Below are 27360 nucleotides of genomic sequence, written 5' to 3'. Positions count from 1 at the left end.
CCCTCTTCACCACGACGGACCGGTGCAGCGTCCGCATTACTGCAGCTGCAGCCCCAATCCGTCTGTCGATCTCCGGCTCCCTTCTCCCATCACTCGCGAACAAGACCCCGAGATACTTGAACTCCTCCACTTGGGGCAGGAATCTAAATCCTATCTAAATTCTTTCATCATTAATAAAATGATCAGTGTTGCTGCTTTACCAGGTGTAACAATCAAGTAGCTTGCTAACCTAAATATGATATAGCATGTTCTGACTTAAAAATTCAAACGCACAGCTTTGCTATCACTTCCAACATAACTAAAGACAGAAAACTAAACATTAAAGCATTAAAACATGTTAAAAACACAACAGCTTTAACCTCCTAAGACCTGAACTCTTCCACGGCATGCATTTTTAATTTCTCTTTGATATTTGGGCTGATTGGGACCTGATTAATGTAAAAACAAAGAATTACCAGATTATTTATTTTTTTACCAAATTTTTGTTTCTAAGAAAAATGAGAGCCATAAATGAGGACATTCTTTTAAAATTTCGATAAAACAGTAGCAATATAATGTCCTCGTAAGTGGATATCAGGCCCTTTTAGAGCAAAATTGAGTATTTTGGTCTAAATAACCCAAAATGTGATGTCCACATATGTGGACGCCAGGTCCTAGGAGGTTAATAAACGCAGAGTCGTTTGCATCTGGAAGCAGAGTTCATACGTCATCACTTAACAACAGGATAATTTAATCATTTCTCGTCACCTTCTGTCTTTGTTCTCTGATCCTACAAATATTTATTTTATCTTCTCGTGTCTGAATTTCCTCATTTCTGATCGTCTGCCCCACCTTAGTCATCTCCACCTGTGTCTCATTGTGTTACAAGTTCTCTGGTTAACAGTATTGTTCTTCTCCTTTCATCACTCTTCTCTTCACCATCCACAGAACAATCCATTACAGTTCTATAATTCATATTTTAGTAATTAGCCAGAAAACGTTTTGCCCCGGAGAAACATGCATATATTTATTAGCAAAAAGGTGTTTTTCACTTAAAGCTGATAACTAAGCTGCTGTAACATTTACATGAGAAGCTGTTCCTCATTTAATAAGAGGAATAAAGTAAAATCAGGAAGAAACAGCAACAGAATGCAAAAACAATTTACTTACAGTCTGAAATATGAAATTGTTAATTAAAAGTCGTGTTGTCAGGTGAGTTCTGTGAAAAACAGATAAGTAGTTGTGTGGTTCAGCTGTGCACTTTCTTTATTCTCCTCTTTCTGCTGACAATCCTAAATTCTCAGCTGCGGATGAAGAACATCAGAGCTGCTTCTCTTCGTCCTTTTCCCTCCCTCGCTCCGTCTTCCTCTCACACAGATGAAAAAGAGACCTTTACTCTGCGAGACACTTTAACCTGCTTGAATAAAGGTTAAATAAAGAATAATGAAATTTCAGCCTCCTCCTTCTCCTTTTTCCTCTATTGCTCTTTTCTCCTCAGACTCCCTCATTTCCCCCCTCCCTCTCTCTCTTAGTTTGCCTAATTGCCTGGTAATTAACATTAATTGCCAGGATTGGACGTTTTCATGTCAATTAAGTGGCTATTCATCTTCTATTAACCAATTAGCCAATCAGAGGTTGTTTCTGTCACCCGGTAATGACACCGAGCACCAATCACGTCAACGAGACGCCCAAACAACTCGATCCCGGCTCGCTATCCTCTCCACTAACGAGATAACAAGCAGACTGAGAGCAGCTCGGCTCGTTAGCGACACGAGTGATCTGTTACTCAGTGGCAGGTGGAAACTGACTGCTGGATCCACATTACACAGCAAACTAACTGCTCTGTCTGCTGAAACACTCCACTCTTTACTTCCCTCTTTGTTTATTTAGCGCTTACTTGTGTGCAGCTTGAAACAATCATACCTTTTGATGTGACGGGTTTTTAACGGCGACATATTCTGCTCTCTTCCAGCTCCAGATTTTTATTCTGGGACACTGAAGTAGCTTTGTTCAAAAACAATCTTTCTTTTCTTCTTCTGGCTCTTTGCACAGCCTTAAACAGGCCATCCATCCATCGCCTCTTATCTAGGCCTGCGTCTTGGTGGCAGCAGTCTAAGCAGAAACAGTCACATATCCCCTTTTCTGGCCACCTTCACCAGCTCTTCCGAGGATACTCCGAGCTGTTCCCGAGCCAGCTGAGAACAATAATCACTCCAGCATGTTCTGGGTCTGCCCTCCTCCCAGTTTGACATGCACTAAGCACCTTACCTACGAGATGTGGCATCACATGCCAGAAACACCTTTGCCAGAGGATAAAGGACTTGCCCAGTGTCCCACAACTACTCCTGTATCCAATCGTCAGTTTGATCTCTTTCTTAAAAAAAGGACCACCACAGTCTGCTAATCCAACGGCATTGTCTCTGACTTTTAAGGAGGTCACTGTCATTACTGAAGCCATGAGTGTGTGCCCTTCTCCTATGTGCTTATTTTCTTACTACTGCCTACTACTGATTAGACAACTTCTGGTCCCAGTACTTGCTCAGCGCTGCCTTTTCTTACTCTGTCTCACAGAAAAATCCCACCTTCTACCACTGGCAGCACTAATCTCAGAAAACACACATTCATTTCCTCATCTTTAGCTGTTAACATCTGGTCATCTCATAAAAATAAACCAGTGGTCCTTCACATCTTCTGTGTCCAAACTATTATCAACGATGAGATCTCCCTGAAGCAGTGTTTCCTAACCTTTTGGAGCTACGGCACATTAGAAAAATCACACGGCACACCACCAAACAAAAATCCCACAAAAAGCATATTGATAATCAGATGTAGCAGAATTGGCTCACTTTGTCCACAGTTTACCATGTTTGCTTTCTTCTGACCAGTACTCATGCCAGGGCTTTCATCTGGGTCGGGATTTTCTCCAGGACCAGGTCAGACTGACTATTTTTTCTTTTCAAATATTTATCTATTGCCATTATGCGCTGTGTTGTCAGATGACTATGTAATTTGTTCGTTTTCTGATTTACTGGAGGTTAGCAACCAATTTAACTGGAGCAGGAAGTTGTACTGCCCTCTAGTGGAAGAGAATGTAACTCTGCAAGTTACTCACGCAGTCGCTCAGACCAGCGGTTGATGATAAAAAACGATAAAAACCATAAATTTCGCACCCGAGCGTCAACTCTTGCGGCCTGGTACCAAACGACTTCGGTCCGTGGCCCGGGGGTGGGGACCGCTGCTTAGATTACCAATCAGGTGAAAGCAGATAATCTTCCACGGCACACCTGAACAGCGTGCCGTGGCACAGTGGTTGGGAAACCTAAAGCATATCCCTGCTTTATGTTGCTTCTGCACACGTATAATGTGTAAAATAAACTTCCTGTTATATTTAACAAGACCTTAAACTATGGAGTTGTTGATGTTATGACTAAGTTGTGTTTCTTTGAAGCAGGTGTCTGACTCATGCAGATGACACTGTGACTGTAGAGAAAATCCAAATATGTTGTTGGTTTTTGTTTTTAAATCAAAAACATTCTTCGTTTAATTTCACGCGTTGACTAATTGGGTCAAATCCCTTTAACTGATATCTGCAGCAGTTTTTGTTTTCTGAGATACTTTTTCTTTGAACTGTTTTGTCCAGTTTCTGCAAGTTCATTATTTTGTGAACACGTCTTGTGTTTCTTCTGGCTCAATAAAAATGTGTTCTTAAAAAAAGCTGAGAAAACAAGACGATAGAGAAAGCATGCAGTATGAACGTTGTGCTGCTTCCTGGTTTTGTTGACTTTTCCACATGCCTCACATGCTTGAAAAACTTCAGCACTTAGATCAGAAAATGGAGAAACATCCGAGTTTAAACAACATTCGGGCTTAGCTCGTCTGACTGAAAACACCTCTCAGGAGCCGACTCTTAAATCCCATCAGTCACAGAGTCCTTGAATGCATCAGCAAGGACAGACTTAAACATGGTGTGTGTGTATGTGTGTGTGTGCGCTTCCACCCTTCACTGTTGACCTGAAGCTTTACTGTTGTTTACTGAACCATGTAATGACAGAGGGAGCAGCTCTGACCTCCATCACTGCTCCATCCTGTAGAAGAAACTGTCTGATTTAGACACACTGTCAGCTAACAGGTCTCTATAAATACCCAGTACACCGAACTATAAATTAATGAAGAAATGGCTGAAGACTAATAGATACTAGAGGAATATATCTATTAACATTTGAAGATGACTAGGTGTGAGAAAACCTCTTTTTTGGTTCACTGAAAGAACAGATGGGAAATCCAGAGGTGTTGTGTTATTTGTTTAAGCAATGAAGCTCAACAAAAATGCACCAGCTCGTGTGAGTTTGAGCTATAACTCATTTTGAAGGTTATGGAGTCATCCGTCCTACAGCGGCAGGTTTACAAGCGTCAGTCAACTATAACCGACCAAATGATCTAATATTAGACCGACTTCATGAATCGATCATCTGTCCTTCAAGCCTGTCTGACCAGCTTCATCAGCCGCTACATGCCCCTCCCATCCCGCTACTCTCCATCAGTGCATGTTTCTCTGATTCTCCTTTCTTCGTAGCTCAAAAGATTAAAACAACTCAAGTCTAATTAACTGTTACTGTTTCAGCTGATCAAAAAAGGCCTTTCATCTTTAGCCTACTTAACCAATAATTAGCTTACTTTAGTTTTTTTTTAATTATTTTAATGTGCAGACTAAACGAGGAAAAGGACTAACAGCACCTTTTAAACTCTTGGCAACTTTGCGAGATCAAATTGTTATCAAGATTTTCTTGCCTGACACAAAATATAAAGGTGGATTGTGTTTTTCCTGTTATTTAGTGATAATTTGTTCAGCTAAATGGACACACTTTTTTTTAAAGAAAAGGCACCCAGTCTAATTAACCAATTTTCTATGAAAAAATGAGGCAGATCCTCGTTCCAGTGAACTCTGGCAGCACTGCACCTCTGGCAAAATCCGTCAGAGAGCCAACAATTAGAGCCGTCACAGACGACGAGCTCTGAAAGACAGAGTGGGAAAGTGTCAGAGAAAATGAGTCAGAGAGAAGAGTCTGACAGCAGCGAGCGAGAGTCCGCGACTCAGACAAGAAACACTATTGTGGGTTTCATGTGTTTCGTGTTTCACGTCTAGCAGAGAGAAGACTTCAGTGAGGATAACGTTCTTCCTCTAAAAGAAAAAAAGACACCTGCCGTGAGGGTGGCCAGCATGAAACAACGACTTCCACTGGGATGGTTTTATTTTTACTGTTAATTAAGGTCACAAAATGGTCACAATTAATCATTGCTGTTGTGCTATTAACCTCCTCACATCCACCCGGTCACCGGTGCCCACCTGAGAGCTAGGCAAGTGGAAATATCTCACTAATTACCTTTATTTAGGTCCAGTGTCTTCAAATGCAATGATGGAGCCAGAGGCTAACGAGAAAACAGGAACCCGAGATTTGAGGTCCAGTTGAAGAAGAACAGATCCTGTTATGAAGGATGTGTTTTTTTTGGTTATCTTGGTTGTGATACATTTGTTTGCAGTTTGGCCTTGGCTCACCATGGGCGGCAGGTTCAAATCCTGCTTTTTTCCCCATCTCTTGATCAATGAAACGTATATTAACTTTGACAAGTGGTTCTTGTGGTTCCTTGGGACTTGGGGGAGATGGACGTCTTCCATGTTGTGTCTTGGCCTCGTGAATTAAAGGCAAATGGGTCAATCAAAAAAACAAAAACCAACACATGGCCTGAAACTCTACACAGTGAGAGTTAGGCACAGAAATTGAGTGGTTAGAGTTCGAGTTAACCATTAGGATCACCATAAGATAAAGGGAACGTCCATTTGAAGCAGCAGAGGTTATGCTTATAGAGGACTTATAGCTCTGCAATAGTCCACACTGTAAGTATGTCGTAACTGGAAACCCATCTGAAACCTTACACCGCACATTATTCCATACTCTAAACCTCAAGTGCACCTACTACTGTATATATATTGTACTGACCCAGCCCACTTCTATGTGCACTTCTAATCGAACAGTAAAGTCATCCTGAAGAGCAAAAACTGCCACTGCCAACATGTTTTTGAAAAATCTCAGAACAGTCCTGCACTGGAGTAACTGGTGGCAATCGTGTCGGCTACTAGCATAAACATGAAGTCTTACATAAGGTTAACACAAAAGTATAAATAAAGTTTTAGAGGTTTGGGATGGAAAATTCTAGAAATTTGCCTATTACTCAAACTCCAGGCCTCGAGGGCCGGTGTCCTGCAGGTTTTAGATCTCACCCTGGGTCAACACAGCTGAATTAAATGATTAGTTCATCACCAGCTTCTGGAGAACTTCAAGACATGTTGAGGAGGTCATTCAGCCATTTAAATCAGCTGTGTTGGATCAAGGACACATCTAAAACCTGCAGGACACCGGCCCTCGAGGCCTGGAGTCCGACGCCTGTATGATGTGTTCAATTATGAACAGGTTGGAAAAGAGGTCTCGTCTTACACATCGATAAGCATCTTTGATGACTTTTGAGACAACGGCCTCACTTCCTCCTACAGAGAAGCCATACTGACAGCAGAACTGAAGTTTGAGTTTGTTGTGACTTGCTCATAGTTATATGTTGTTTTGTGTCTTCTTACAGTTGTTTTATGTCTCTTTGTATTCATGCCAGATTGTTTGTAGGGCTTTCGCGCTTCATTGTATTTAATTTGTGTCTCTTTATGACGGCTTTCCATCTGTTCATAGCCATTCAGAAGCAGGTTTTTATTTATTTGCTGTTGCTTGTCTTTGTACATTGTTGTAGATTATTTATGTTCATTTTATTTAATTTTCAACATGTAAATGACTCAGGCCAACCATCCAATCTCCTTGTGATTGTTCAGATCTGGGCACAGTAGGCTTGTGTCATTGATCCTTGTCTTGGTATTTAGCACACAAAAAGGTCTTTAGAAACCTGGACCTTTTCTGTTCTAATAATCACAGTAATATTACGTCTACTTATCATCCTCTCTGCCTTATGTTAGTGTCGAAACATGCCAGGCAGCTATGTGAAGCATTGTGGGGACCCAAAGATGTTCCTTCACCTTCCTTCGGGGGACATAAAGTCCCATATGGTGAATCACATTTTTGTGTGAGCGCTTGGTTATAAGTCCAGTTAAGTGATGAAAACAGGTCTGTGTGTGTGTTACCTCCATGTTGCTGACTCGTCCCTCCTGGAAGGAGCAGTCCTGCAGGTTGTTGGTGCAGATGTGACGATATTTACACCAATGACACGGAAACTCACTGCTGACACAGGAAGTGCACCTGAGAGAGGAAAGAGAGAAAAGTTCTGAGTGGTCGAGCACAACCAGCAAGAATTTATGAGTTCATTATCGAAGAGACACATGAGGTTAGAGGTGTTTAAGGCTTACGAGTTGAGCACAGAGCAGTTGTAGTAGATGAGGTTTGTGGTGATGAACTGGTGTCCAGTCTCTGTGGAGCGAAGGCTGAGCTGCACCACTCGTTTCGCTCCTGAAATTAACAGCATAATAACATCCTTCTTAATACTTAGTTCATAGTGATCAATATAATGGTGCGTTACACTGAAGCTGACATGATTACAAAACATTAGAATCGCACATTAAATGTGATAACCGAGAAAAACGAGAAGGCAAAAGAAACAAGTTCAGAATAAGCGGGTGTGTGTATACTTGTTTTTCTGCTGTTTGGGGACTTGCATTAGCACAATCTCAGAATGGGGACCTTTTGGGTCCCCAAAAGGCAAACTACTGAATTTTAGGGTTAGGCTGATGTTAGATTAAGGTAAGGTTAAGAGAAAAGTAGGGTTAGGTTAAAGTGAGGGTCAAGCTAAAGGTCAAATTTCCAGAACACGACAGGACAGTAAGGAAAGGTGATGTCCTCTGAATTCACTGAAGCATGAATTTGTGTGTGTTTCTTACCAAAGGAGTGTGTCTGTGCTGGAAGGTCCCTCAGTGATGGTGACATACACATCACCTGACCTTTGGCCCGCACCTCTCCGGGGGCATTACTCAGGTCCTCAAACACACAGGTAACCCCACCAGACAGCGCAGGGACGTTCTGCACCTGAATGGTTAACTGGACACCAACAGACACTCGATCACTAAAAGTAAAGTTCTTATTTACACTTCAGAAAGGTTTCTATTCACAGCTGTTGCATGAACAGGAGTTCAAACAGCTGGACTAAAGAATAAATCCACTGACTTTCAGGGAAAATCAGCAGATTGTAATGGGAATTCTGACAGAGTATTTTATGTAATTAAGAAAATAATGGTTCATACCTGCATTGCCGGGGAGGTGACTGACATGCTGCTCGGGGAAACAGAGATGTTGACGCACTGGTCCAGTTGTGTATTAAAGTGCTGAGGCTCCTCCCACTTGTCACATGCTTCCTGTCTGGAACACCTGCAGGAGAGTGAAAAGTAACCAAGGGATTAACATTGACGGAAGAAGCCACTTGGACGAGTGATGAAACGCAAATCAGCTTTTTGAGGTTAACATCTACTAAACATGTACATTATTTAGTGCTGTTGACTGACACAAGCGTATCTCTGAACCTCAGACTGGACCTTACAGCGGTTCGCTTTTTTGCAGCTTTCCATCAGCAATCATCTTCAGATCTTAATTCTTTAAATATACTTTCTTCTCATTCGCCCTTTCAGATCAAGTCCAGTTTGCAAATGTGTGTTTCTGAGGATCATGTAAATCATTTTGATTGTGCTAACTTATTGTCTGTCAGTTACTTTATAAAATTCACATTAGTAGCTCATAACTTCCTTTATTAAATTATCCATCCATCCATTTTCTTCCGCTTTATCTGGGGTCGGGTCGTCGCGGGGGCAGCAGCCGAAGCAGAGAAGCCCAGACCTCCCTCTCCCCAGCGACCTCCTCCAGCTTATCCGGGGGAACCCTAAGGCGTTCCCAGGCCAGCTGAGAGATATAATCTCTCCAGCGTGTCCTGGGTCTGCCCCGGGGCCTCCTCCCGGAGGGACATGACCAGAAAACAGCGCCCAGGAAGCATCCTTGTCAGATGCCCGAACCACCTCAGCTGGCTCCTTTCGATGTGGAGCAGCAGCGGCTCTACTCTGAGCCCCTCCCAGATGGCTGAACTTCTCACCCTATCTCTAAGGGAGAGGCCAGCCACCCTTCGGAGGAAACCCATTTCCGCCGCTTGTATCCGCGATCTTGTTCTTTCGGTCACTACCCACAGCTCGTGACCATAGTTGAAGGTAGGGACGTAGATCAACCGGTAAATTGAGAGCTTCGCTTTTACACTCAGCTCTCTCTTCACCACAACAGACAGCGTCCGCATCACTGCAGCAGCTGCACCAATCCGTCTGTCGATCTCCGGCTCCCTTCTCCCATCACTCGTGAACAAGACCCCGAGATACTTAAACTCCTCCACTTGGGGCAGGGTCTCGTCCCTGACCCGGAGTGGGCACTCCACCCTTTTCCGGCTGAGAACCATGGCCACAGATTTGGAGGTGCTGATTCTCATTCCCGCTGCTTCACACTCGGCTGCCAACCATTCCAAGGCAAGCTGGAGGCCCTCACCTGATGAAGGCAACAGGACCACAGAACCACAACAGAACGAGTCCGACTTATTGCCGGCTATGCGGACCAAGCTCTTGCAACCGTTGTATAAGGACCGAATGGCCCGTAGCAATGGGCCAAACACCCCGTACTCCCGGAGCACTCCCCACAGGACCCCTGAGGGACACGGTCGAATGCCTTCTCCAAGTCCACAAAACACATGTAGACTGGTTGGGCAAACTCCCATGCGCCCTCGAGTATCCTCGAGAGGATAAAGAGCTGGTCCAGTGTTCCACGACCAGGATGAAAACCGCATTGTTCCTCCTGTATCAGAGGTTCGACTAGCGGACGAACTCTCTTCTCCAGCACCCTGGCATAGACTTTCCCAGGGAGGCTGAGGAGTGTGATCCCCCTGTAGTTGGAACACAACCTCCGGCCCCTTTCTTAAAGATGGGGACCACCACCCCGGTCTGCCAGTCCAGGGGTACTTTATTAAATTGACTACTTAAATTAAATTAAATTAAATTAAATACTTTATTAAATTAATTAATCTTTAATCTTTTAGCACTTTAACATCTTTTGTGTGTAAATGTGATGTAATTTATAAATAAAACTTCATGATTCTAAAAACATTTTACTTTGTCTTTAAACGCACAATTTTAAAACTTATTTAAATTTCATGCAATGATTATTTACTTTAATTCTTCTAATTTTTTTATATCACATTTTTAGATATAAACTTTCTTTTATATCCAACTTCTTTATGACATTTATTTTTATTTTTATTTCTCTTTGTTGTTAATTTATTATTATTACATTTAGTTCACTCTCTATATTTTTAAAAGGGTTGTGACTATTAACCTAAAATCAGGTGACAGAGGAATACACTGGTGGACAACAGGATCTGTCAAACTAAAAAACATCTTTTCTATTTGTTGAATTTCACTAATAAAATTAAAGTGAGTGGTGAGTGACACTGGTGTCGTGGGATTTCAGGTGGAGTTGGAGCAGGAAACAGTCGGAGGTGAAGCTTGGTGTCTGCAGAGAGCAGCAGCTCCAACATATGCAGCGCCACACAGCATAGACAGCAGCCTGCAGTAATGATCTGTTTACTTCTAATTAACAACAGATGGACAGAATGAGTGAGGGAGCGTGAGGAGGAGAGGAGATGAAAAGCAGAGAGGACCACAAAGATTGTACATTTACAGTTAAAATCATCCGTTTGATGAACTGAATAAGTCACAGTTTGCTTTTCTGCTCTTTTCCTTTCACACTGCGAACCAGACACCAGACATCACTCTTTAAAGTAGTGGAGCCTGTACCTGGCCTTGGAGGCAAAACTCGGGGTAAAAAAGGTTCAAAAAGGAGACTTCCCATTGAGCTAGCTTATTAAAGTTGCTCAGATATTTTTTTTATCCACTCAGACCTTCTCTTGTCTGAACAGTCAGAGATTTTAGAAAGAAACTTAAAACTATAAAAGTGAGGGCGACATGTCTTCATGTCACACTGGGAGATGGGTTTACGCACAAAGATGTCCTGCTGCAACATATCTAGAAGCTTCAGCATAAAAACAAGCTGTGTTTTGTTCTCTGTAGTTCACTGCCAGTCAGAGGCTTTTACTTTGAAGGGGGAGCTAACTGATGACAATCCAAAGAGGAACTTCCTCCACCTGCTTGGATGCTGAACATCAAACATCGTGATGAGGGAGACTGTGTGAACCATTTATAGAAGTATTAATGACGCCTCATGGGAGCGTGCGCACGCACACACACACACACACACACACACACACACACACACACACACACACACACACACACACACACTTTCTCTGTATTCTTATGTATTGCAGAGGAAGTGGTTACTGTAGTTGATTCACTGCCATTTGCTTTAACTTAATCAGTTACCAAAAAAAATCAATTAATAGTTTCAATTCTTTTAGAGCAAATAGAACAAAACAGCATAAAATGTTTGCGGACGCTGGCGTCACAAAAGAAAAAAAACTGCTGCTTTTGAGTTTGGATGCAAAATTAATGTTTGAAGGTTTTTGGACCCAAAGAAATTGAGATATTCCAAGGATTTTGTAGAGCAAATAATTTTAAAAATAGCATTTTTTTTTCTTTTGCTTGCTTTAATAAAATAACTTAAAATGTCTAAAGAGTCAAGATCTTCATTTGACCTCATCAGCCACAACATTAAAACCTGTGCTGGTCTCATTAATGGCACTGAAAATAATTTCCTACCATTCAAAAGACTGACTTCACAGACATCTGAAGGTGTCCTGTGGTATCAGACACTAAGATCTTACATGCTTTGAGTCCTGGAAGTAGCAAAAGCATCTCTGTGGATTGTTTTTACACCACATCTCATAGATGTTTTGGCTAAGACCACCTAAAACTCTGCCATGTTCACCAAATAATTTCTGAGATATCTGTAGAGTGGTGGGTGCATCATGTCACTTAGATACTACTAAATATATTACTAAATACAGCTGCTGAAGATTGGGGAGATCACACCATAAGATAAAAGGAAAAACAGTTATTGACTTGAAAAGTGAAAAGTACAATGCAAACGTTTTTCAGACCAAAACCCAGTTTGCACCGGTTTGGTGTGTTAGTAAATCTGACCCTTAGTGCTAAACAAGAGATTAAAACAATTACTTAAAGTTCATTCACAAAAACTAAAGCACCAACGTCTTTGATTGTCTGTACCATCGTATCAGCCACTTAGGCCTTTAAAAATGATCTAACATACAGTGAAGAGCTCTATTTTTGTGACTTACAGTCGTGGATGAGGTCTAGCACTGGCCTTCAGCTGTTTGTGTTGGTCACCTGTCTGTCAGTTATCCAGGTGAATGAGTGGAAAAAACATAAACTCTACACAAAGTCCTAAACTGTATTTTGTACCAGGCTCTAAATGTGCTTGTTAATGCTGTTGCAGCGGGACTAAACGCAGATTGACTCACTTTTGGAGACAGCCTCATGCAGCCACTTCAAGTTTTCGACACTTTGGCATTAGCTTAATTTCTCAGTTGGCCCTTGGGTCATACATGTCGAAAACACATCTACATGGATGCCAGGAAGCAATGTTTCATAGCATAACATTAAACTGAGCATCACATTCCTCTGCTGTCTTCACTTTTCACAACAATGAACATCTCATAGATTGCCAACTTTAGTTGGCAAACGTTGGGAGGAAAAAAATTAAAACAGAAAGATCTCCAACATCTGCTGCAACCAGATGCTGGGGTGGGTGTAAAAGAGGAAAGCAGGAGACGGAGCACACACCTGGCTGTGCACAGAATCTCAAAGAAACTGTGATTCATGAGACCGGACCATCGGCTGTAGCCGCTTTAGGCCGTAGGCACGGGGTCATGACGGCTACTCAAGAGACCGTTCTGCAGGTATGCAACTCCAGATGCAGCAAGCTGTGAAGCATTGTATGTTCCGACACCTTTCATCAGACCAAGCACTAAACGGTTCACATTACAGTAACGTAATGAGCTTTCAGCCACCGTGACCTTGTCAATGGTTCACTGGTTCTCTTTCTTTGGACCTCTTTTGTAGGTACTAACTACTGCACCCCACGGACTGCGTTAAAGGCCTGCCATCTAAGCATCACAATTTAACCCTCGGCAAAGTAGCTCTGATCCTCACACAGCCATTTTTTCTGCATCCAACACAACAATTTCAAGAACTGATTGTTCACTTCCTGCATTATTTAAGTCTCACCCCTTCATAGGTGCTTGGAAGGAGACAATCAATGCTATTTACTTCTCTCAGTGCTTTTACCAGTGCACAGACTGTTACTGGGTGCATTTTAAAATGAGAGACGAAGCTGTTATTTTGTTTTAGCAGAAGAAGAGCAGGAGCAGTTCGTTCCTTACTTGTTGAAGAGGACACACCATCCACAGTGAGGGTCTCCTGATCCCAGACAGTCTGAGCAGCTGCTGTACTGCTCACAGCTCTCCACCGGCAGTCTGCTCACCTGAAACAAACATTCACACCAGACATGTGACCAAGTCCACCAGCAGTCGTGTTTAAAGCAGAAACATGGGCAGGTACCTGAGAATGAAAACTGGGTTGGTATTTGATATGAATTTGCTAAACTGTTCGATTAAGGCAGGTTTGCACTCAAGTATTTTTGATTTCAGCGTCAGAAAATGTTTCTGAACCTTCTGCTGACTGTTTGTTACTGACGTCAATGTGTAAAAACCGATTTGATATTGATTTAGGTGATTGTATGACTGCAACATGAGACATTACTGAAACTGTTCCTACATCACACATTTGTGTGTGTGAGTGTGTGAGTGAGTGTGACGGGTATTATCTCATTGTGGTTTAGTGGGTTTCTGCTAATATTAACAGCCAGAGAAAGCAGCACACTCTCTTGACTTTGTGAACTCTCTGTGTGTGAGCGTGTATTTATATCTTTGTGGGGACCAAAAATTGGACTTTACTGTACTTTACTGGACATTTTGAGGCAAGCCAAGTGTGGACTCATTGTTGGCAAATGTGGGACATTATTATGAATCTGGGGAAAAATTTGTGGCAGTTTTTTGAGAGAAGGAAGCTTTTTGAAAAATGGGCATACATGGATGTAAATTTATTATATCTGAAGACTATAAGGACATTTTTGCAGAATGGGGACACTACTACAAAAAGTGTGAACAATTCAAAAAGTGAAGAGACTTTCTTTTAAAGTGGGGACCTTTTTCAAGTTCTTATCTTAAATGTGTAACGAGGGACAATTAGGTCATCACGCTGTTCTTAGAAGTTGCTTCCTTGTCTTTAGATTAGATTTCTGTTAAGTGGGGACGTTTTCTGAAGGTGGGGTTTTTTTTGTTCATGTGTTTTTGAGGCTTGAATGTTCAACAATTTTATTTCCTGTGTGATTTGGTCTCAAACTGTATATCAGGTTTTTAGGCAGCTGAAAAAAAATTGGCTAAATTTTCTTTTTCCTAGAAAAACTTTTTTTTCCCCAAAAAAACATTTGGTTAGATCACCAGTGATGCCTTGAATCACTTAATGCCTCTGAAAGCACATGAAACACAAGTGAACATAACTGAGCTGCTCGCCATCTCAGTTTAAGATGGAAAACAATGGATGTTTGAGAAAGTGAAGACAGAGACGGTCAGTTCGGGTCCTCACAAAGACGTAAATACAAGCATGTGTGTGTCGTATCTTTTACCCAGAAGCCATTGCAGCAGGGAGACAGTAAACACAGTGATAACTCTGTTGGTCTCATTCAGACGTTCACACATGAATACATTCATTGTCTCGCACAGACGGTCCTGTCTCCTCTCTGACCCCATTATCAGGTTGCTCTTAAAGAGACGCTGCTGTTTCCGTCGGACTTCATCTAAAAGCTGCTGACGCCGTGGTTCCCATTCTCATACAGCCCCGTGCACATTGTTTATTCACTGATATGTGGAGTTCAAATCATGCTGACGCAAATGAAATCCAACTGATGAGAAGAAACTCCCGGAACACTTATTTTTATCCTTATTTTACGTGTTCACAAGCAGCATATGAACCTGTAATAAACTAGTTATATGCTATAATGCAACGTTGAACTTGGTAAATGGTAAAGTAAACAAGTTGTGGGTCACAAGACATCGGTTTTCCAACAGGTCAGCCAAAGTCAAATCCATTTAAGGTTTCAGTGGTAGAGAGTTCTTTGTTTCCTTTGTCTGTTGAAGGACCCGGCGCTAAACCTCCACTGGAAATCTGCTGATTTAAAAGTTAAGCAAGTCTTCCAGACTGACAGTCGCAAGAATGTCAGATTATTAAATTCAGAACTGTGAACACTTTGTTTGGTATCATCACAGGAATCTGAACAAACAGCACTCAGTGGTCACAAACAGTGACGCTAGAAGTACTGGATATGCTGACCCAGAGTACCTCATGTGTAACTTTCAAGCTCCTGTGGGGTCATTTATTATCACCGCCCCATATTTATATGTATAGTTATAGTAAGTGTCTCACAGTATGAATACATCTACTTTTTAAAAAGAAGAAAAACCAAACAGCAATGGGTCGATTGGTGAGGCAAGAGCAACAGACAAATGTGAGGAGGACATTTATGTCATTCTCATGTTCTACTTCTAACTGTTGTTGTTTCTGTTTTTACTGGGACTTTTTTTGGGCATCTTGAGTGTCTTGCCCAAAGGCACTTGGACCGGAACACCACCCACCTAACTGGTGGAGAACCCCAGTAATGTGTTGCAGTAAACAAAGAAAAACAGCTTTAAGGCAGACACTCAGTGCCTAAAGTGACAATTAAAGCACAGCACAGTTGTCAGAGATGAGTTGGGTTTGAATGAAAATGATAAAAAATGACATTAAGCCCACCACCAGCCTACCTGCTCAGGAGTGGCAGTTGGACTGTGAAAATGCAAACTTCAAACAGAGTAAAAGGTTTTACTTTGAAATGTGTTGATTAAAAACAAGAAGATTTTGTGAGGTTATGGCAAGCCAAGGCATGAGATCATGGATTATCATGAATCATGCAAAGCTACTCTAGGAGACATCAAGAATAAAAATGTGCTGGAAATGAGCAGACTAGGTCCTGTTCAAGTAAACCTCATTTTCATGATATGATCAAAACAGGAAAAAGCTCATGAAAGATACTCATGTCCATGGAAACACAGTCGCTGAGAGTGTGTGTGTGTTTTCTTATTTTATTTAATCAAAAAGAATAAAGTCAGGAGTTTTGCTGGGAATCTGCTGATTTAACTCTTACAAAGATCTTTAATTCAGAGATGAATTTCTTTCCAAAAAAACATCCTCTGGAAAACTGCATTTCTCCGTATCACTGAACATAAGGTGGGATGTATGCAGGATGGTTGCTGTAAGAATGCTAATAACACCAGCAATTCATCTTCCTCTAGATGTGTTTACTCGTGTTTATGTTTATTTAATTCTCGGCACAGCGGCTAAACTGAATCGTGATTAAAACACGGAGCTGAAAACACTGCAGGATCTCAGTCAACACTTTTTTTTTGCTAATGAAATAAGGATTGAAGTGTTTTTAGGTCATGCGAGTGTCTGTTTGGGAATCCTGTCTGCTGTCTGTGAATGCAGCAGCTGCTGCAGGTGTGGCACTGACAGAAACAATCAGTTTGATCGCAAACTGGTCGAGTCTGTCTGCTCGTATGGCAGCCAGCCTGCAGTTCTGATTGGCTGCTGAAAGCTCATGTAAATGTGTGCGAGTGTTTATGTAACACTGCAGTGAAACAGTGTCAGGCAGAGAACGAGCCGAGGACTGCGCCTGTGTCTCTGAATACTAATCAAATACAACTGCACATCTGACCTGTTTGTACTTCAAGTGTTTACACTTCAGGACACTTGGAATGTATACAGGACCTTAAATTATTCTATTCACATACAAAGTCCAGAATAATCACTCTCCATCATCTCTTAAAGACCCCGTAGTATCAAATTATTCCAGTAGGGCAGTTTGCTCTCAGGCTGCGGGCGTACTTGTGGTTCCCAGGATATCTAAAAGTAGAATGGGAGGCAGAGCCTTCGGCCTTCAGGTCTCTCCTCTGTGGAACCAGCTTGGATTCAGCAGTCAGACTGCCTCTCTACTGATTCTAGATCAGTCTTTTAACTTTCTATCTTGATAAAGCATTTAGTTATGATTGGATCAGGTGAGTCTGATCTCATACTCCTATAGGCCGAGGCTGCTGAGGGACCTCACATGATGAACTGAGCATTTCTCCTTTTCCAGACAATCCGCATTTTAAGTCTGACGTCATTAGCTGCTTCCAGGTCCAAACTCCGCTTGAGTAGTTTGGGCCCGGAAGCAGGGTTCATACGTCATCACTTAACAACCAGATAACACAGCAGACTGTAGCCAATCTGGTGTGTTTCAAGCACCAGTATAAATGGAAACAGGACTGTGGTGATGTCACACGTTTTTCTTTTCACTGATTCTTTTTAAAGTTCTGATGATTTGTATGTTGAGGTTCGTTCTTTACTCCTTTATTCTTTCCTGATCCAAAGCGGTCTGCACGTTTTTCCCGTGTGCGCTCTCGCTGACTTCCTCCCACAGACCAAAGACGCACATGTCAGATTGCCCGGAGTCTAAACTCAGTCGTCTGTCTCTCTGTTGAACCATGCAACAAACTGGGGTTGTATCCCGCCACTGACTTATGACCCTGAATCCGGTAAGTGGAAGAGGATGGATGGGCATTTCATGGTCCATGCTTTGGGAATCATGGACTAGATAAATAATCAATTTGTTGTTTGGCTGTTTATCACCAGATTATTCTTTCATCAAAAAACATCATGTCAGAAATCCCTTTTAAGAACCAGCTTATTTAACAGTGATGTTTGTCTTTGATATCTTTATTTATTGAAAACTGCTCATTTACAGTATCGACTGCTCTGTCACAGAAATTATTCATCTTTGCATTTAAAAATGTACTGATTCTGAACATATCAGCAACTTAACAAACGTGTCTCTGTAAAAAACTAATTTTTAATGGAAATCAGCTTATTGAATTGTTTCCTATAACTTTTCTGTTTCTCTTAATCAAAATATATTAAATCAGACCCTGATTGAATTTTTTTAAAATAAATTTTTACTTCACTGATGTAGAACTTCCAGAGTTTTTTTCCAGAGTTTTTTAGATGTACGTCTTTAAATGCCTTGACTGAAGTGATTATTTCATATTGTATTAGGTATTGTGTGAAAAACGTCTCTTTGACTCCAGAGCTACATCATTTAATATTTGTCTGTGTTCATCATGATGGAGAGGAGCTCAGGTCCTGCAGGAGCTGGGACGTTCTGACAGTCGTTTACTGACATCACAGCTCGAAAATGGACAAAGATGAACATTTGTGTGTGTGTGTGTGTGTGTGTGTGTGTGTGTGTGTCTCCCCTCAGCTGCACAGGAACTAACAGTTGTTGAACTCGTCTCTGCTTCCTCTCAGTGGTACAATGAGAGTTTTAACATGGGACACACACACACACACCCTCAGAAACACAGTGTGTGTGGTGGCGCCAGCTGAGCGATATTCATATTCTCAGCTTCCTGTCTGCAGATGTTAAAACAACACAATTCATATTTCTCTTTCTGGCAACCCCACAAACACACACACACACAGACACACACACACACACAGACACACACACACGTAACCTCCCCTGTAAATGACTGCAGCTCCTCTGATAAACTGACCTGCTGTGTATTTTTTGGGCTCATTTTCTTATCAAAAAGACAGAAATGTGCAGAATCTTTCCTTTTTTACATCAGCTGCTGGAAGCCCTAATGAGGAACTTCCATTGGGAATGTGCTGATATAATGCTCATAAGGCTTTGTTCTCTGCAGGACTTTGTTCTCTGCAACTTTTGAAAAACCTACGCTAGAAGTTGCATTACAAGAAATTTAAGCCAAATAGTCCGTTGGAAATCTGCCCACTTAATCCTCATGAGTTCTGTGCAGAACTTTCCCTGCTTTTCATTAGCTGCTGGAAAGCTTCCATTAGGAATCTGCTGATTTTACACTCAGAAGCTTTCTTCTATATAGAACATGTTTTCCCCCCCAATTAATGACTGGAACCCTTATTGACGAACTAAAAACCAACTCATGGGTCTTTATTGTGTACAGACCTTTTCTTTCTTTTCATTGGCTACTGAAAACCTCGATGCAGAACTTCCATTGAAAATCTGATGATTGAACATGAAACAAAACGGCTTCTTCTGTAGAGCATTTTATTTTTTATATTTATCAGAACTTCCTCTGGAAATCTGCTGATTTAGTTCCATTTACACAGATTTGCTTTTCCTCATCTCATCTATATCAAGCTTTTCTTTGTTTTCATGACTGATTAGAAGACAACTAAATGATTAAAAGTCTTAATGCAGTTGGAAATGTTCTGATCTAGCTTGTTATTTTCATTTTCTTTAGGTTATTCAGTAATTCTATTATACAAGGATACATTTCTCTGGGTGAGTAAAAGTTCACTAAAATCATTTACTGGAAATCTTCACAGTTCTGTCCAGCAGAACTTCCATTACAGATCTGTTAATTTAACCCTCAGACGTCGTTCTTCTGTGCAGGATTTTATTTTTCTGAATCAGGGAGAATCTAAGTCAGGACTTTTTGATTTCCTTATCTGTTAAAATGCAGGTCAGTTATAAATCTGCTGATCAAATTCTTTCGAGCACAAATATTCTTAGATTAACCCAAAAATGTGATGCAGGGCGAAAACATTAATCATGTCAGAGCGTCACAACGAAATCTCTGTATAAACATTTAATATGAAATGTTCACGGTGACCCAAACAAGCCGATCTGGTGCGTCACCATCACGCCAGCTTTGTGTTTTTTGGGCTGTAAAATTCAAAGAAGAAATAAAAGGGACAAACGAACGGAGAAGAGTCTCGTGACCGTTTCTCTGACTGATCGTGTAAGGGCTCAGCAGGTGTATTTACCTGTCTGTCACTGAGCAGGTAGATGTACTGATGGTCAGGACTGAACACCATGTCTCTCAGGATCGGCTTGCCCTCCACCACAGTCACTGTCTCATACAGCAAAGCGTTCTCGGCCGGCGGCGGGATCCCATCCACGCGGATCTGAAACGAACACAAAAGGAATGACGATCATTAAAAAAACCTACCTGTAAAAACAATAAGAAACGCTAACAAACTGGAAAATCACTCAGAAACAGAAACTTTTATTTTCAATTTTCAAAGAAAATTATGTCAAAACCTCCGTTGGAATCTCCTCCAATAACACAGAGATTTTTATTATGCAGAAAATTTATTTTTCTTTATCTAGTGAAAAACCAGAGCCTCCATTTGAAATACGCTAATTTAACTTTTAATTAGGTCTTCCATACAAAGATGATTTTCTTCATTTAAAAAAGTCAGACTCGCTTTGAAAATCCGCCAGTTTAACACCCACAAGTCTTTCTATTGAAAATCCAACAATGAATCTAATGATTTACCTTCTTTGCTATTTTGTAGCAGAGATACAGTTTTTTAACAAGAACAATGAAGTCAGAACTTCCACTGAAAATCTGAGTTAACTCTTAATTACAGAATTAAAGTGGAGATGCTTTTAAATCCAAAACAACATCAATTACAAACCAAATTTAATCATTTTTTCCTTTAAAGAAATATTATTTCTATAATTTATTGGAAAATCTACAATCTAAAGCTAAACTTCAACTAGAAATTTGCAGTTTCATCAGTTCCAAATATTTTCCATATACCGAACGCGTGAAATAAAAATCTGTCTTTTTATTTTTTTATATTTTTCCTTTTGTTTAGAACTTCAACTGGAAATTCACAGATTCAAATGCAACAAGAATTTTTTCATTGGGCTTCATGCTCTGGTGACTTTGAATATCCACAGAAATCTGCCCGGCAACTGTGAGGGTGGCTCACACTTAATGCAAAGTGTTGAACTGTTTCATAGCACCATGTAAAAAAAAAGCTGCCATTTCACAGATATAAAAGCGAATAATGGGATTAGATTTCACTGAATAGAGATGATGATGATGATGATGAAGATGATGGTGATGATGATGGTGAGCATGTAAAGTTAAATACAGCAGAGGGCTGATGAGGAGACAAACACACTGCTCGAAAATGTGGAGCGACTAAAATAAGATTCCCCAAATCTCCCCAAACCTTCCCGCCTCCCTCCCTCTGTCTGACCCAGAAAAACACCACAGAGGAAGAGGAGGAAGAGGGGGGTAAAAGTGGGAGAGGGGAAAGAGAGAGGGGGAGGAAACGGGGATAAAAAAAAGGAGAAAATGAGAAGGGGGAAAAAATTATATGAGAGAAAAAGAGAAGGAAAGAAAATGGAAAATTACAAAAGCGACAATTAAAATCACAGAACAGACGAGAAATAAGATCTGAGGGGAGTTCAAGGTAAGGAAAGGAAGTGAGGAGAAAGAAAGGGAAATAAAACAGGAACGAACGAAGGAAGGGAACAAGTGAAGAAAAACACAAAAATATAGAGAAAAGAAAAGGAATGAAAACAGGAGGGAAGTAAGTGGAAAGATTCAAGGAAATGAATGAGGAGGCAGGGACAAAAGTTAAATAAAGAGTAAACCACACAAAAAAGGAAGACATAAGGATTTAAGGGTGCAAAGGTAGGGAATAAAGAAGGAAAGAAGAAAGATAGCAACAAAAACGATGAAGAAACCAGAGCGTGTGATGAAGGACAAATGTGTGTGTGCTTCTCTTAGTGTGTTAATTAGCTGTCTGCTCGTTAAGAGGCCGAGCTTAATTAGAGCTGACGAGCTGCACACACACACACACAGGCAGCAGGTCTGACTCACAACCAAATACACACTTGCACAATCCTGTTTTACAGAAACACACCGATTTTCTCTCTCACACACACACACACACACACACACACACACACACACACACACACACACTCATAGCAGAGTGAGGGAGGAGACGTTAAAGTAGGACACTGCAGCAGACAGAGACCTAACACAAATTTCTCTCTCATGCACGCACACACACACACACACACACACACACACACACACACACACACACACACACACGTGCTGTAAAATAGAATTTAAAGGTGTAATCTATAGAAAAATGAATTGACACATTCCACACAAACACCGACCTGTTTCAGAAAAATCTTTGAATTTCATTTTCTCAGGTGAGTTTTTACCAGAAAACAAGAAACTAACAAGCTGGAGCTGGTCTCTGGGGATGTGGCCACCAGTTTGGTTTCCACCAGTTTCCAGTCTCGTGCCAAGAAAGGCGAACATGATCCTGAATCTTTCAGCCTTTTCCACAAAACACATCAAAAGTCAAATTTTTGCCTTATTTTCCGAAACAGCCTTTTTCTTAGCTGGAGCAAACATGACATCGACCAATGAAAAACGTCAACGAGCAGCAATCGTAAATCTGAGAGACTGAAAATTAAGATGAGGAAGAAAAGAAGTAAACAGGAGAAGATGAAAGAGAAACAGAGAAAGAGGAGAAGAAGACGTGACGGGGGAGTGACAGAGCGACAGAGGAAGTGACCTTTGACTCGTGACTCCCGGCTGGATTCAAACCGTCAACACCTGCTTTGTTCTGAGCACAGCCCGAGGTCGCGATCTCACCCACACAGCCTCGCTCTGACCTTTGACCTCTCGCCCAGAGACACAATCCGTCTGTCGTATTGTGTTGCCCCGGGGTGTGCTTCGGCGATGAGCATTACTCACGTTGTGGGGACTCGACAGAAAAAGTGCCATTAAGATAAATCGTTAACTTTCACTGTGAAGTTTGTGGATTGAGCAAGTCTCGGGAAACGAATGTGTGTGTTTGTGTGTGTGTGTGTGTGCGCGCTGACAGACGCACTCCTTCCGAGTTTCATTAACCAACAGGATCATGTGACGAGAACAAACTCGAATGTCCAGCTGAGCTCTGAATCACATATCCAATTAGATTCGGCTTTAACGCCCAGCAGCAGCTGTTTCCACCTGATTTCAGATGCAAGTCACAACTTCCATTAGAAAAGATACTAATTTAACCGTCGCCGAGTCGATCTTCAGTGCAAAATGTATACGATTCAAAACTCTGAATCAGGAAACCGTGATATAACAAGTCTGTTTGTTTCTTTAATGAACCAAGCTCTTGGTTTGTTTCATCCTTGAACGTCTTTTGGAAAACTGCTGATTTAAAACTTCAGCTGTAAATCTCTGTATCAAGTGTAATTTCTTTATTAAAATCCATCAGTCCAAGTCAGAACTGTCGTCGAGTGCTTTTATTCCTGTGGAACGCGCACACTGTTTAGTAACATAATCACTATCAGGACTCCCACTGGAAATTTGCTCGTGTCATTTTTTTTCCAGGACGAGCCGTTTTCTCTTTTTTTTTTAAACGTTCCCAAAGTCAGAACTTCTAACAGGCAGATGCAGATTTCACCATCATCAAAGCTTTCTGCTGCGCAAAGCTTATCCAGTTCAAAACTTCTATTAAACATTGCTTATGTAACGCTCATCAACTCTTTTTTTTAATGATCCAAACTCCAGCTGTGAATCTTTGCAATGAAAACTTTCGTATTAACCTCCTAAGACCTGAACTCTTTCATGTGACGCATTTTTATTTTCTCTTTGCTATTTGGGCTGATTGGGTCCTGATGAATGTAAAAACAAAGAATTAACTGATTTTTTACCTGATTTTTGTTTCTGAGAAAAATGAGAGCCACATATGAGGACGTGTTGTAAATTTCGGAGTATAACATCCTCGTAAGTGGATATCAGGCCCTTGTAGAGCAAAATGTTGTATTTTGGTCTAGACAACCCAAAATGTGATGATGTCCACATATGTGGACGCCAGGTCCTAGGAGGTTAAAGCTCAATCCAACTCACGTTTGTCTTCAAGCCCTTTTGACTCGATGAATGTCTAAACTTTCCACTCTAGTCAGAACTTAAACTGCCATCAAGGCTTTCTTCAGCACAAAGCTTCTCCAATTCAAAACTCGCTGATTTAAAGCAATCGAACAGAAAGATGTCTGATTTTTTCCCCCCAGAACGTAAATCAGAACTTCCATTAGAAATGTAGTAATTAATCCATCAGGTGCTATCAAATGGAGAACTCTCGAGGGAAACTGGCAGAACTAACAGACACTACAGTGTTCGACTGTCTTTGTGTTTCACTCTTTCATAAAAAACAACATCAGGCAGAAACGGGAAAATTGACTTTTAGGGATTTCTTTCTGTTTCTCTAAAGGACCGTTAAATGTTGCATTTCCTTAAATGTTTAATTTAAGGAAATGCAAACAGGACTGTCCTCTAAACAACTCACAGTCAGAATTTCCACGAGAAATCATTTTCTTCCGTCTTTCTTCTCTGCTTTTCTTTCCCTCCAAAGGATCTAATTCACAACTCCCACTGGAAACTTTCTTATTTAACAGACGCTGATCACCATTTAATCACTGCAGTGTGATTGGGTTCTGTTTGTCTTTGTGGCTGAAACGCAGTTCGAGCCATCCTGATTTTTGGAAACTACGACACTGAAACTCCAGCCTGTACGGAAAAGAAGGAAAAACATCCAAGTCAGAACTGCCACAGAAAACCTGCTGATTTCACATCCTTCTGCAAGCCTGTCTGCAGCCAGTGAATTATTAACCAACACAATCCGAGTCAGGACGTCCATTTCTCACTCTGCATTTTGTTTCTTCCATTGGAAAATATGCTGATTAAACTCTCGTGTGCTCTTCCTCCTGGTGTCTCTGATGCCGCTCGCTGCCGTTTCAGTTTGTTAAACGCACACAATTTTTCATTTTCACTGTTTATTCTGCTTAGTTGGTCAGCGAATGGTGGAAACCAGATACCAAACACACACACACACACACACACACACACACACACACACGGCCTGCAGCCAGCTGCCTGAAATTCCGTTGTAATGCAATACCTCCGTGTGTGTGTATCAGTGTGTGTGTGTGAAATAAGTATTAAACGTGTGGTCCAGCCCGATGGTGAGGCAGGGAGACAGAGTAAAGCTGCCGGTTCATCTGCGATAAACCGACTCTATTACTGATAATACCGACTCTGAGCGTGTGCATTTACAGCTGCACACACAAACACACAGGACCACATAAAGCTTTTATAAATTCATGACAGAACTTCATTTTAAAATCATACGATTAATTTTTTTCCCCTGTTTATTTAGATATTGCAAAAGTTCCTCTTGGAAGTCTGTTGACTTCATGTTAACTCTGTTTCCACAGATCCATTCATTTGCTTTAAAATCATCATTTAAAAACAATTATTGTTACTGCATCCAATACGCTGTGTGTGTGTACAGTGTGTATTTATGTTTCTGGAGGTTTATAGTTCAACTCTATTGCTATATGTGACATAGAGCTTCCAGTGAAAGCTGACAGTATGATGGCAGCTTTATTCCTATGTGCACATTTTTCTTTAGTTCATTTTTAAAACAGTGTTATCAGCAGCAGATCCAATTTTGACTGCATCCTCCCACCAACATCATGGCTCTAATTTAAAGGCTGATAGCATTGACTATACGTCAGAATCAGTTTCCATCCAGCGGTCCCCAACAATACATTCAGGGACCGGCCTTTAAGGTTTTGCGGATAAATACAACAAAATAAAACCAGTTCCTAGGATGGCCACTTGAGGCTGCCTCCAAAAGTGAGTCAGTCCCAATAGGTTACCATGTTAAAATGTCGAACTTTTGTGTTTGTTGTTTTGTGTCCTTTGGATTATTTATCTTTCACGAGTCACATGAGTCGGGGCGTGGCAGCTGGTATCCTGGTATCATTAAACTGTAACTTTTTAACCGTGTTTGTGGCTCCGGAGACACGTTTTCATGTATTATCTAACTAAGATTATGATCTGCTTTATGAAGCAGGCCATCCAAGAAGCTCCGCTTTTAGTGAGTGAAATTCTAGTATTTTATGAGTGTGTAACTCAGCATAATTAGTCAGGATGTGTGTGTGTGGGTTTCAGCCATGCTGTTTATAGATGCAGCTTGTTTTTGCACAAGGCAGCAGAGTGACATCGTGGTGGCTACGTTCATCTTTTTATATCATCTCGGTCATTACGGCAACATTTCTAGAGTTTAATGACCACAATGGGAATTGTGTGTCTCTCTGTGTGTAACTAAGCACATAAGTAGTAAAAAATAACTGTCAACTATTTTTTAAACTCTCAGAAACAGTTTAGATCGCACTGAGAGTCAGTAAAAGTTCGTGCTGTTTATGGATTTAAAGCTTTAAACATGGAGCCACATCGACTGGCAGTCCTGAGGGCTCCTGTAGAAACATTTAGATGTGTTATTCCTGTGATTGTGTGTCTGCAGCTCAGTCTGATGCTGTTTCCGAGTCAGATGAGAGAGGTTGTTGTGGTGTTGTATTGTTTGTGTTAGTGCAGCTTTAACCCTGACGTTGTTTCTTTCTTATTTTTTTTTTAAATTGTCGATCATTTGATCATCCTTTGACCCAGTTTTACACAAACTTGTGTGAGACTTTCATTGAAATTTTTTGATGTAAGATTTAAAATCATGCAAAAAACCACTAAATTAACTCGTGTTGATAATATGAAATCTCACTGGAGTCGTGATGAATAAAGTATTTATCTGTCTTGTATTAAAAAGAAAAAGAAAACAGTTAAACCTGCACAGACTAGCGTTGAGTTTTCCTCTTCACAGACACTCGTGGCATTTCTTTCGCTTCATTAAAAACACAAACATTTTTCCTTCTCTTGATGTGTCACCTTTCTGGCATGTGTGTTTTATTTTGGTAGAGACCTTGAATTCAGCGTCTTTCTAAAGGCAGCCTCGTTCTGTCAGACTCATTAGTGTCTGTTAACAGACTCATTCAGCTCTCATTCAATCTGTCTGCCTCTCTCTTTCATTCACAAACACATTATAGCACCCTGAAACTCAACACCTGCACTACTTTCCCTACAGCACGCACACACAGACACACAAAAACATGCAGCAGGTCTGTTAGCATGCTACGCTCAAGTTTCATTCAGCTGCTGCTGCTTCTCCGCTGCAGACTCTCCTTTCAGCCTGTGTTCTCACTAATGTGGACAAATTTGAAAATCATGTTTTGCTCAAGCTCTGCTTTGAAACTGAAGCACCCGATAACAGAGCGCTTCAGCGTTGAGTTTGCTCGCTTAGACCGGACTGCTGCATCGGAAACAGTTTCTGCCGTTCGGTCCGTCACACAAAGTGTGTGTGTCTGGGATTCTCCGCAACGTTGGAAAATTAGACATCATTTTCTATATTATTGGTACAAATTCTGCAAATTAAATTCCTCTTAGAAATAGTCTGAGTTTAGGTTCTAGTTTAACGTCTGTGGCTTGATTCAGGCTAGGTTTACTTTG

At 41.1% G+C, this 27360-nt stretch overlaps 1 protein-coding gene across 1 annotated transcript in view; it reads right to left on the bottom strand.

Moving 5' to 3' along the window:
• The window catches only part of plxna3 (plexin A3), a 140956-nt gene that overhangs the window by 36617 nt on the left and 76979 nt on the right, over window positions 1-27360 (bottom strand). The window contains exons 7-12 of the mRNA XM_086276859.1: window positions 19964-20104; window positions 13405-13505; window positions 8267-8390; window positions 7907-8063; window positions 7379-7478; window positions 7157-7271 (exon numbers count right to left, since the gene is read on the bottom strand). Of these exons, the coding sequence (XP_086132985.1) occupies window positions 7157-7271; window positions 7379-7478; window positions 7907-8063; window positions 8267-8390; window positions 13405-13505; window positions 19964-20104 (738 nt within the window). The remainder of the gene's footprint in view (window positions 1-7156; window positions 7272-7378; window positions 7479-7906; window positions 8064-8266; window positions 8391-13404; window positions 13506-19963; window positions 20105-27360) is intronic.

Source organism: Aulonocara sp. 'chitande type north' Nkhata Bay, linkage group LG20 (genome assembly GCF_057382095.1).
Source record: "Aulonocara sp. 'chitande type north' Nkhata Bay isolate Kocher_YH1m ecotype deep benthic linkage group LG20, A_spYH_male_GT1.1, whole genome shotgun sequence".
In the NCBI taxonomy this organism is placed as follows: domain Eukaryota; kingdom Metazoa; phylum Chordata; class Actinopteri; order Cichliformes; family Cichlidae; genus Aulonocara; species Aulonocara sp. 'chitande type north' Nkhata Bay.
Note: the sequence above shows the minus strand (reverse complement) of the source record. Positions and strands in the feature narration are given on the sequence as shown.